The following is a 13,291-nucleotide window of genomic DNA, read 5'->3' on the forward strand; positions in this document are numbered from 1 at the left end:
TTACTAGAAGATCATGAAAAATCATCTTGTTAACATCAAGTCTTAAAGGGACAGGTCGGTGTTTTTTGTGCTTAAGTGCAGATCTCTTGAAAGGTTAAGTAGTTGAAGTACAAACTCTGTTAGCATATTTGGTATCTTCACTCCAAAAGACAGATTATTTTTCCAACTAGTGGTTGGTCAACGCAGGCTTATGTATTAATGTATTTACATTCTCACACGTTTCTATTTCTGGTTCTGACTCTTTATATCACCATCACATTTTCATTAGAAGGTTGTTTACATTGACGTTATCTGTTATTTGTACAGAAATATGTGAACCACTGCAAAGCAGAACTTAAACGAAGACTTACTCTTTCACAAAATAATGAATTACTTTAAAATTAATAAACACTGAAGCATATTGTAATGATACATATTACAGGCAGCCAATCATAACATGCTCCTTTTCATAAAACTGAGTTCTGTTGTATGGTCTAGCAACGTTTATACAATAAATATTGCTTTAACTAGACATTCACTGACAGCTGATGGTTTAAAAGACATTCCCAGTGATCCCTTAAAATACGAAGCAACCCTACCTTTTACTATAAAATTAGATCAATTAAAAATGCACATCATTCTGAATTTTTTAGAATCAGTGTGAAGTTATTTATTGATGATAAGTAACAATCTGAAGTAGACAGAATGCTTAAAATGTAAGTACTGCAGATTTTGACTGTTTTTCAGAACCGCAGCTGGCAAGGGCTACAGGATTTTTTCCCCTCATGAAACAGATCCTTACAAATCTTGTAGTATATTATTAAGCATGTTAAAATTACACATATTTGTACCAAAAATGTCTGGTAAAACTCCATCAGTTCAGCAAACAAATACAGTCTTGTTTTATACCAGAACACATGCAGAATGTTTATGTGCAGAAATAAGAGAATAAGTCAACATTCTGTAACACCTGAAAACAACGCCAAGCTGAACGTGGTGCAAGAAAAACGTCCAAATCCAGCTGGATGTTTTCAGTTGTGTAAATATTATATAATAACTTGAATAAATACTATTAGATATTTACTTCTGAAATTTAGGTATTAGAAAATAAAAGTGGAAATATTGGAATTCAGAGAAGAAAATAGAAATATAGAAAAACAATTCTGATTTGTTGGGACCCTTAGAGTTATTTACTGCAGGTAAGATATTGACATCTCATAAGAGGATACAATAAAATCTTATCTGATATAACAACAAACAGGGCTGGGCGATAAATCAGTTTTATTAATCAAATTTACTGATTTTAAAGATTTAATCTTTGGAAAATTGTGATTTTTCTTTCAAGAACTACATACTTCAAAGTGATGCTAGCCCATCCAAAGCCATTCATTTTGTTTAATAAGCTTGTTTTGTAGGTTTTGTTCATCTGAACTTTGAACTCAGGTCGATTGAAAATCGGATTTGGTATGAAAAAACTGAAGAATTAATTAAGCCTTATTGCCCAGCGTGAACAAGATGTGAAATTCATTTATTTAATTTAAATATTTACTTAAAGGTTTGACAAGATGGAAGACCCAAAACACGAGACAAAGGAATATAATGACAAATTAAAAATAGGAACTTATAAGCCTGAAAATGCTACAGAAATCCAAAACCAAAGAAAAATCCTAAATATATGGCAAAAGAACTGTGGCCTCTAAACGTAAGCACGATCGTCATTCAACAGGAATTGTGAACACAACGTGCTGCTGTACCGCAGTGAAGTACCATATTTTCCACACTATAAGGCGCACATTCAATGAATGGCCTAATTTAAAACTTTTTTCTTATGTAAGGCACATAGAATAGACGCTTCAGTTTGGGTTGCCAATTTGTTCCATACTGTATTATTACACATCCACATTTATAAAGAAGTGGTCCCCGAGTGCTTYATATAGTAGTCTGCCCCAGTCATTGTTTCACTCACGGTGTTGGTGTTGCGAAATTGTCCCCAACTGCTTTCTGGGTAACACAGACCAACCGACACGCTGCCGCAGCAGTCTCTGTCTCTCTTCCCTTCCCTCCCCCCCATGGCTTTCAATGTATAATCAAACTTTATTAACAAACCAGCGTTCTGACAACTATCCCAGCATGCACCGCGCACTTCTTCTTCTACGGGGGAAAATGAAGTCAGCGGCTGCTTACCGTAGTTGCTGGACCTGTTGTGGCTCAATATWGGTCCATATATAAGGCGCACCGGATTATAAGGCGCACTGAGGGCTTTTGAGGAAATTGAAGGTTTTTAGGTGTGCCTTATAGTGCGGAGAATACGGTAATCAGCAAGGTTAACTTTATATTTTGGAGGTTTCTTAGTAAAAACAGGGTCTGACTTTGTGGATTGAATGATGGCACGGTCTCCTCATCCAGGCCTCGGATTTCCCCAGTTACTCCCGTCTCCTCTTACAACCTGAAACGTGGGAGAGATTCATTCTTTTCTTTAAATAACCTTTAAGGGTGTGTGTGTGTGTGTGTGTGTGTGTGTGTGTGTGTGTGTGTGTGTGTGTGCGTGTGTGTGTGTGTGTGTGTGTTTGTTTGTGTGTGTGTGTGTGTGTGTGTGTGTGTGTGTGTGTGTGTGTGTGTGTGTGTGTGTGTGTGTGCGCAGGTGCGTGCGTGAACATGTGTATGTGTTTACTCTGCCTCCTGCCTGTTGGCTGTCAGATGGGCTGGATTTAGATCCACAGATATTCATTGTTTGCCGTCCCTACAGACACATCCACTGGCTGTGGCCCATTACACAAAATGTTTTTTAACTGATCTGTTTATTCAGTCATCTCCTAATTTACATAAATTATTGACATCCAATACCCCGCTATATGTGCTATTAAAACAACTATTGAGCTCTTTCCAGCTCCCGTCTTGACAGCAGTGCTCTCGTGTCTTTCCTCCCAAGCTGCTGCTCCACTTCCAAGCGAACAAATGAGCGAACAGCAACAGCTTTCCCATTAATTGTCATTTCATTATCTCAAGGAGAGCTGAGCCGTGACGGAGCTCACACCGAGCAATTTAGCTCTCCACCAATCCAGACGTTCGCTGTTTTTGCAGAGGCAGACCAGCTGAATGAAAAAAAAAAACAACAAAGGCGACGACAGACGCACAAAGTCAGGGAGACAAACTTCCAGACTGATCTGTGACGCGCCCAAACAGAACAGCTTTATTCATTCTTTAGGACTTAGAAATGTCATTTTTCCTCAATCACATTAACGTCTGTTCTGCATCACTCAGTGCACTTACCATGTGTCGTTCATGTTTGTCACACTTTGTCATATTTCAGACTGAAATATCTCATTTCTATATATGCTAATACCCGCTTCTTTTTCTGTTTGTGTTGATTCCTCCACTGTCTTCTAGAAAATCCTGGCTAAAATTAATGGACACCAAACTCCCCAGGTTCTGTTGATGGCAATCAATGGCTTGCAAGTTTATACAGCCTTGTTAAAATATTAGCCTTTGATGAATTATCTCAAAACCTTTTCTGGATATTATGTGATATGAATAAAAACATTATGTTCATTCTGAAATGATAATTTTTAACATGCTGACCACATAAACATCAATATTTTTGAATTGGTAGCCTTGATCTGGAATAAACATCACTAAACCAAAACCATAATAATAAACAGTAAAAGGTTGAATCTAAGCTTTTCTGGAGGACACTACAGGACATGGCTCTGTGAGGCAACTTAGCAAAAGTTGAACTTTTTTACCAAAGCCAATCTGCACAATATCAAATATGCTGATGGTGTTTAAAGTTTTTGCTGCATCGCTGATGACTATTATTGCAGGTCGTTCCCTCATGATGCCAAAATTATCCATGAAGTCTATGTTTATTTGCTGCTCCTCTTAAATATCATAATCGGGGTGGCTGCAAGGGACTCTGAGGTTTATGTAAATTGCACATAAGCCGATTACAAGTGAGGCAGTTCTGCTGTAAATATTATTTATTTTATGGACTTCCAATTTTCCCAACCAAATGCGATAAAGAGAGAAGAATATTATGGTCATTATCATTGCATTACATTACTGGATTATGAGGAAATTTCTCATGTCACACAATATTTTTTTCCCTCCTAGAGACTGAGGAAGCTTTTCCAACATGTAGAAATAAGTGAGATAGTTGATTAGTTGGGCAGTACCATAAACTGCATTCACAGTGTTATTGCAATAAAATGTCGTGTTAAGACATTAAGTAGTTACAAATATTTTGGTAAAGTGTGGAAGTATTTTTATCTCTGCCAGAACCACTTTCCTCCTGTAGGGGTGCCACAGCTTTCCTGTGGCCTCTTTGGTACTTCTTGAGGTTCTTATTTGCCTTCTGCATATAAGAAGGCACATAAGGATTTTCATGCCAATTGAGGTGCTGCGGCATGGACTTGAAAAGTCAGTTCATGCATTTTTAACCTTCCAATGTGGCTAAATGACATACACTCTGCAAAGATGAGTGGTCAAATGTAGATTTAGAATCTGCATTTTGTGTTTACTTATCTTTAACATTTAATTTGATTGATTTAATGTTTTGAAACATTAAAGTGCGACAGACATGGAAAAAAACATAAATAAAGGAAATCGGAAAGGATCAAACTCTTTTACACACCACCGTAGAACTGACTGGTTCAGTTTCAGGCTCAGGAACAAGGATCCAACCAAAGGTTTCTCTTTTGCACCCACCTTATAAAGGGTTTATCCACCTTTTGGTGTGTTTGCATTGGATACCTTTGTTGCTGTGCCTGTTTCATTGGCTGACTGCTTGGACAGATGACCTCATATCCATCACCTTGGAGACATTATGTCCTGATGTCTGTTCTAATGTCCCACGGTTGCTCAACAGTCCTCCTACGCCTGTTGCTTGCCCAACCTTTTCTTAGGAAAGTTGAAGTTTAGCAATAAGGCCTTGGTCATCTCTGCTCTCCTATCAGTTCCTCTTTTCCCCTGACCTTACACCTACCATCTACCTCCAACACAACATCAGTGATCTTTAATTACAGTTACAACATTTTACACCGTTTCAAGTTCAATGTCAAAATCACATTTATAACCTTTTAGTTTCTCTGATTTAGCGTTCATTTATAATGTTATAATAACCATAACTTATTAGTTATTCTTATTATAATCATAATGTGAGTTATTACAGACACTTCTGAATAGAAACCAATCAATTATTCTAATTATTTGATACCAAGTTACAGTTAATTGTTTCACCTTTAAGTACTTCCATAAGTGTAAGAGTAAGTTTAAATATTCTTATAATCAAACCAACATCAACCACTGGTTAAGCCAATATTAATTATTGGCATAATTATAAGTCATTATTATTAATGTAAGTATTTTACTCTGGGTTTTATCCATTACTCAAAATGTTTAGATTTTATTCTTTAAACCTTTAATGCTTTAAAATAAGGAATGGTCTGAACTATTTTTATATTGATGCAGGCTGGAAACTTTCTTCCCCTTTCTTCAGGAAACCAGCTCTTCCTGTTCCATGACTCTCTTTCTGCCTGACTATGATTTTTTATGACTAAATAGAAAAAAGTAGAATTAAAGCTAAGTTTGCAGGACATAATAACAACAAACACAACCAGATTAATTTTATTACCGTCTGACTCAACTGTTGGGTCTTGATGTCACCTGTGTAATTAATTTTAAAGGTAACTTTATTTATTGTTACTATTAAGCTAAAATTTCCAGCATGGGGAAGTGGGATGAGCTCGACTTTTCTCGACACCTCCTCCTCGAGGTCAGACCTTTCACATGCTGGGATCCCAGCACCCTCCTGCTGGTCTGCGTCCTCATTCCTGGAAAGAGAAGATGGTCGTCTGGGATGTGAAGATCCTCCATCGTTACAAAGGACACAGCAGTCTTCAAAACTACACTGCTCTTTGACACCCCCTCCTTGGCGTTTTGATGTCTCCCAGGAAGTGACGAATGTCGAAGAGAGTCCAGGTCGCTCTGATCCTTTAACAGTGACAAAAAATCCTCAGCTGAATGAAGTGTTGGTTCTTCAGGATGTGGAAGATTCCTTGGGGACCGGTTGATGGGCTGATGAAAAATGTCTTAAATAAAAAAAACAAAACTCAGGATGTTCAGTAGAGCAAAGCAAAAAGCATAAGCTTTATCCATAATCATAATCCTTTTTCACTGCTGGGGTCGTTAAAGGGTACTGGAGGTGTCGGAGGCAACAGGAAATGTCCAATTTTAAAACTGCAGTATTTGGGCCTCCTCATTAAAACCTACAGCACTGAATATCCAGGACAGGTGCTCTGAACACCAGGATGAAACAGTTGCTAGGTCCTGGGAGGAACATGTTGACCCTTCCCCTTTCTAGGTTGAAGTTCGATGAGGGAAAAAACACACAAACAAAACAGTTCTTCTTTTGGATGCACTCTGTCAGGCAGGACTCCATGAAGTCCACAGGTTGCTTGTAGACTGTGTGGCTTGTGAAATAAGCTTCTGATGCCATGCATTAAGGGGAAAATTCAGCTTGTGGTTGGTTTCACAACACACATACACTGTAAAACATTTGAGCCTTCTTCAATTGTTTCCACTATCTTTTGTTCCTCAGGTGTTGGGTGTGACTTCAATGCTTTGTTGCAGGATGGATCTCGGTGGTTGTCTATGACGCCACTCCTTCCTCACGACTTCAGTCCCTTTTCCAGTTTAATCCATCCATTTGTCACAGGAGTTCTTCTTGAGCATAATCCAATTTCTTTAGGGCCCTCCTAGTCCTAAGCCTTGAAGTTGTTCTTTGAATGGCAATCATCCTGTAATAGTGGCCAGTCTAACACAGGATGGCATGGTGCTTGATTCTTGCAATGTTCTGGTTYGCTTTAGCTAAGAACTGGCTTGAACACTGACCTTGTGGACCCCTTTCTTCATAAGTAGTACTGTTTTACAGTGCAGTACTTGCTTCACAAAACCCATTCCGTTGAACTTCAGCTTGATCACCGTGGCTGTCGGCCGATCTTGAGCTTTAATCCAAACTTTCTGTCCTGTTTTCAATGACACTGTAAACTGCAACTTCACCTTCCCCTCTCTGGGCAAAAAGGAGAAGTGCCTTCGCCTCCCTGCTTTCTGTGACGTGAACGGAGTTCCTCTGCAGGGGAAGACCTGCTCTTTTTCAGCTGTCACTGTTACACCATGTCCATCAGCACCAACAGGTACTCCTCACCTCTCTTTTCTGTTATCCATGGGGCCTGCTTCATCCATGCAGACTGAACCCCCGGGTAATGTGCTCTTGATGAACAACCCTTCCATCCGCTGCCCTGCGAGCCCTGCATATTGACCACATACTCACAGTCCTGCAGCTGCATCGGACGGTCTGAAGGGACATCCAAAGGTTTTGTTCCACCAGTTCTAGTTCGAGTGTTTTACACGTTGGGCGCCACTTTGTTGTTGTTCAACATTTTCTTAATATTAATTATTAACGTTTTCAATAGAGACAGACAGCAGACAGCAGTCATGACCAGCTTGGTTACTGCAAGATGTCTTTGTGAGCAGAAAACTCAAATTCATCAGCCATTTCATCATCATTCTAGACTAGCGGTTCTCAACGTGGGCGGTACCGCCCCCCAGGGGGCGTTCAGAGGACGGCAGGGGGCGCTGGCGGACATTTTTACAAAAGGGGGGCGCTGGGATGCCTTTGGGGGGCGTTTGGTCGAAGGTAAACTTTACACCTTAAATGCACAACAATGCCAGTTTAGACTTTGAACAACTTGGTAAAACTGTATTGTGTAACATTAAACCATGCTTGGCTGCAACTGTATCAATGGCAGCTCTTCTTCTATTCAGTGTTTGTTAGCTTCTGTTAGCTTCTTGGCGCAGCTCCATTCTCCTGCTACTGGTAGCTAAAATCACGATACCCTCACTGTGTATCCCTCTGAAAAATGAACCCATTTAAAAAAAAGAGATCCCTCCATGGGTGATACCAAGATAGAGAGCGTTCATTTTATAGCGTAACACCGGTGCTGTAAGTGGTCCGGTATAAAACGGGGGTGATAGAACAACACAGCACTTTTAAATTTCAATAATCAGAATGCAGAAATTGTTTCCGTTCTTTTGAAAGGTTTATGTCAGTCTGCCTTTTCCCCATCAATATGCTTCCCGACTGCTCTGCACCTTAGGAGCTTAAAAAAAAAAGCCTGTTGCGCAAAACTCTGAAACAGGAGAAGCGGGACATAAAACTGAGCAAAGAACTAGATGTGAATTATGCCATAAAAACAGAGAATCTGAAGCTGAACAGTGAAAAATCAACACATGATGTGAAACACATGACGATTAGGCGGCGCAGCAGGTGATGAGATTATTGATGGTGAGCATCAATAAACTATAAAATAAATCTAGCAACAGGAAAGAAACTAAAGTGGACATAGCAATAAACCAAGAGAGGATAAAACTAATCAAATAAAACTAAATGGAAATGAATGTAGAACAAAATGCAAGAATAAACTAAGAAACTAAAGTAAATACAGAGGAATAAACTGGTATGGCAAGACCTTTCAAGAAATAATTAATACAGAGGACAGAATGGCAAGAATAAACAGACACTATTTCCAGATAAAAGGTAAAATAATATTGTTGAAATGTCATGGGTTTGTTGAGACCACATCTAATACTGAGAATTAATATATCTTACAGACCATAACAGTAAATAACTGATCACTTATTTATGTTTTTAATTAGATTTGATATATTTATTTCTTCAATATTATTTTTCATGTCAGTGTTAATGTCATGAGGCTGATGACTCCATGACACTTTCAATTTGACTCATTAGGATTTGATTAAGAACCAGATTTGTTCTTTGTAATTTCTGTCCAGTAAAACTGTTAATCTATAATCAATAGTCAGGTCTATATAAAGATATAATCCATGTTTTTGTCTCATATTTGTATGGCATTAAAAGGATCTGGAACTTTTGTTTTTTCCACTGAAAGCTCTGGTTTGCACAATAAATGCCATGTGGATGAAGTTTTATGTTTGATACTCTGATGTCCCATTCTCCTGAAGGCAGCACAGAGCTGCGCCACCAGAAACCGACAGAAACACTGAAGAGAAGAAGAGCTATGATTAATGTAGTTACAGTTCTATCCATGTTTTAATGCTGCAGAGCTCAGTCGTTTGCAAATAGTTCAAAGTTTAAACTGGCATGTTGTACATCTTTTATCTGGTCATTTTGTGCAAGATTTAACAACTAGAAAATGGCAAAGAATAAGAATATTTTTTCCACTCTGACTGGCTGCTGTTAGGCCTACAAATTTTAACTTGAATGTTTGTTGCATTTTTCGTAGACACCTGTGAAAATAATTTCTATTCCCATTACTTTTTTGTTCTCTGGGAAATTATTTTTGATGATAAATAGAGAAACAAGCATAAAAATCTAACATCTACATTAGTGATAGTTATATTAATGATAAAATAATAGTCAGTGCAAAGTAGACTGCAAATTCTTTGGTGGGGAGCGGTGAGGGACCTTGATAAGGGCTAGGGGGGCGCTGGGCCAAAAAAACTGATCTAGCCAGTTGGCATCAGGCTGACGAATACTTTTCACATTGTTGAAATATGGCTTGTAATAATAGAAATTAACACTTGTTTGTGGGTTGTAGTTTGGAAGTCAGTCGATTAAAACCAGATAAAGATCCACTGTAGGACCAGACACTCAAACTGACAACAATGTTCAGAATTATCACTGACCGTCCTTTGATATTTTGGATAACGATGAAAATTCAATTCTTATAAAAATTGGCTGTAAACATATCAGATCACCTGGCAACCAGTTTTACAACTCTTAAAACTATCTGACCTTATGAGATACCAGAACATACGAGACATTCCCATTGGAAGATTTAAGTTTGATTTTCAAACTGTGAAATTATGTATGTCTTCTGACATTTTGCGCCACCCATCTGTCGTGAAGTGCCAGCACTAAGGAGACACACTCTGGAAGATTAAGTTGTTGGTGATAAGAGCGTCCCATCTTTTTGCTGTTTTGTCCTCCCGCTTAGTCTGCATAGCGCTCTGTAAAATTCCAGTTTAAAAATACTGCAACATTTCCTTTGTTATGTTAAGCCCTTTCTTGTTCCCAAATCTACCTTATTTATTTTTGTGTACTCCCCAAATAACAGCAGCATTGGGATGAAAAAGAGAGGGAAGGGTGTATTAGAGGAGCGGGTGGGGAGGAAGGAGGAAAGAGAAGAGGAAAAAAGGGAGAGAGGAAGAGAAAGTTTATAAGGAGTAGTTTAGGAGGAAATGTGAGAGAGAGGCAGGGGAATCTGTGGTGGCCAGCTGCATGAGGGGAGATAGTGGAGAAAGGCTTTTAATTCTCAATCCCCACAGAGCCTTTGAAAATTACCAATCTTCTTATCACAGACGCAGGGCTGCTTATGCAAATTGTTGTGGAGTGGAACGTTTAAACGGAAAATTACTCGACAGCATTTTTTTTTCTTTCCATCTTCGCTCTTCTCCTCTCTCCCTCTCTCTTCCACACAGAAAGCCTGTTTTGAGTCTCAGATAAGAAGATGAATTGCTCTCTCCGTGCTTTGAAGCGCGTCAGGATTTAAAGACTCCAGCCTCGGCTCTGGTCTAACGCCGCTGCTCTCGCTGCCTTTGTAGCAGAAAACAGGCTGGGAAAAAAATGGAAGAAAAGCGTTTCAAAACAACATAGATTCTGTGCTCCAACACATCGTCACCGCCCGAGGGGACAAGTAGCTAAGGAAAATATAGAAATATCCCCATAACCCTGCTCTTCAATGTTTCCTACAATTTTTCTGCACACCACATGAGCTAACATGGCTCTTACTTATACACCACAAGCTAATTGACATGAACATTTTCATTTAATTTGTTTTGCGAGACAAATTTTAGAAGCTCAATTTCCCCACTGGTGATAAATCTCCACATTTTTATTTTATTTTACTGCAAATGTTCTTAAAACTGATTAAAAGCATTGTGTAATAAAAAGTCACATTTAACATCATACATTAGCGCAAACATCATAAAAATTCCTAACACCACAGAATGTGCAATTTAGATTTTTAAAAATCACTAAAACAATCACAATGTCCTGAAAGAACAGCTATTTATTGGTATCTTAACAATTTAATTGATTTTCTTAATGTATTGTGGCACAACCAGCCCTTTTAGAACATTATGAAATGAGTTTGACACCCCTGTTCTAAACTATGAAGGATCAAAAGTAAACAAATAAATAAACTGTTAAAATACTGCTTAAATGTAACATTTTATAAATACATGTACTACAAAGCAGATTTCATGTTACTTAAATTAATTCAGGGAGCATGAGGCATTGTTTATCCACATGGAGAGTTCAGACTCCACTGAGAATCTTGGGATATTCTGGAGAAGGATCGGCACAGTGGTCAGACTCTGCCATCATCAACACTTAGTCTTGCTGAAAAATGAAAGCAACGCCAGATGGAAGTAAATCTTGTGACATTGCAGAAGGTTATTCAAACAATGCTACATTGTGTGCTATGGTCAAAGGTAAAGGTGGTCCAACCTTATAGTATGTGATTTTTTTTGTGGCAACTTATATTTGACCATGCTGAGTTTTCCTCGTTTTTCAGACCATCAGGCGTGAATGGAATATGAATTAAATATGGTGGCCTTTTTCAGCTGCTGCTTGCTGGCTGCTTCTTGTCTGTTCATACTGGAACACGTAGCTAGCTGCACTGCTGCTGCTGTTTACGAAGCACAGCTTTACAGAAAAACTGGGACAGAAACTTCCGTCATATTGTCCCAGTTGAAGCAAATAGGTGAAACCATACACATATGTGTTTCTCTGTGTGATAGAGGGGCTAAATATCGTAAACATCCCGTCGGTCACACCAACTCAAAATCTCTATAAAAGCTGAGCAAAGTCAGCGCTCATTTATTGTGATGCTTTATTGAATGTATTTTCTGATTTTTGTGTAATTTTTCTCCAGGTTGACTTAAAAAGTGTCAACTTGGATAACTGTATTATCATTACTATATTATTTTTTATTTCCCTGCAGTTTTGACCCCATGTAAAAACAACCACCCCACCTACATTACTTCTCTACATCAAACACCCCATAATCCTTGCATTGATTTAACTGTCACATAACCAAACAAATACCACGATAAAATATATTGGACCCCATGGCTTAGCTGACAACCAGATTCCCTATGCTATTGTAGGAATGTAATATTAGAATGTTAACATATATCCTCTTAAAAGTAAGACGCTTATTATGCTCTAATGATGAAATATGCTTCTTTTGGTCTACAGAGGCAGTTGAGGAAAAGAAAGTGTTACCTTCTGTTGGCTGGAGCCTTGATCCTCGCCATCCTCATCCTCATTATTGTTGTTTCAGCAAGAAAATGAAACCTATCTATTTGGTAAGAGCTACAAGGACAAATCACTCCCATCCCTTTATTAGAATATTAACCTTTTCACTTTTTGTTTTGCATTGAAATGTAAGTTGTTCAGTTGAAGTATAGAGCTTGCACTCTATACTTGCAAGTATAGAGCACTTAATGCTTTTTTACTGCTTTACTTACAAAGTCAGGTTGTGTAACGCTCATGTGGAATAACCACACAAAGGCATTGGCATTTTCTAAGGTGTGATATACCTAAGATTGCATTCTGAATTGCTTATATTGCCCAGACCCTTTTGAGTTTATGCATGTCATTAAATGATAAGATGACATGACATAAATGTTGAACAGGTACTTAAATGATATGGTCATGAATTTTGTCTCTATCTGGCTTATGCAGAAAAATAATTATTTATGTTTTGCTGTAGGGTTGATGCTTTAATATCTTCAGTTTCCAGTTCAGCTGAAATCATTTATTTTACTGAGTGAATGGTATAAAATCTTGACTCATCTGTGGCTCTGGTAAAAGCAGTAAAGTTTTTTGCCCTGTAGAATACGCAGAAGTATTCACACCCCTTGTACATTTTGTCACATTACAACAACAAACTCAAATGCATTTTAATGACATTTTATGTGGAAGACTATCAAGAAGTAGTTTGATGTAATAAAATGTTATAAATAAGTAAACATCCCATGCAAAATGTAGAGTATTTTATTTCTCTCACTCTGATCTCACTAAATTAAAAAAGGTACACCCATGAAGACTTCAGAGAAGAGAAAATATTACTAATGATGTGCAAAGTCTCTCCTCAAAATTGAAAGATCTTATGCCACTGGCCTCAAACAGCCATCTGATGCAGAGATAAAAGTCCTGCAACTTTTAGGTGTGTCCCTTGTCCTACACACTTAAATTAAATGTCAA

The 13,291-nt window shown here is 38.2% G+C and overlaps 1 protein-coding gene across 2 annotated transcripts in view; it reads left to right on the plus strand.

Annotated features, from left to right (window-relative positions):
• The window catches only part of tsnare1 (T-SNARE Domain Containing 1), a 125,750-nt gene extending 112,821 nt beyond the window's left edge, over positions 1-12,929 (plus strand). For both annotated transcript variants that reach the window (XM_008411050.2, XM_008411051.2), the window contains exon 11: positions 12,281-12,929. In XM_008411050.2, coding sequence (XP_008409272.1) covers positions 12,281-12,376 — 96 coding nt within the window. In that variant the 3' untranslated portion in view covers positions 12,377-12,929. The remainder of the gene's footprint in view (positions 1-12,280) is intronic.
• Positions 12,930-13,291: the final 362 nt, after the last annotated feature.

Source organism: Poecilia reticulata, linkage group LG6 (assembly GCF_000633615.1).
Source record: "Poecilia reticulata strain Guanapo linkage group LG6, Guppy_female_1.0+MT, whole genome shotgun sequence".
NCBI lineage: Eukaryota > Metazoa > Chordata > Actinopteri > Cyprinodontiformes > Poeciliidae > Poecilia > Poecilia reticulata.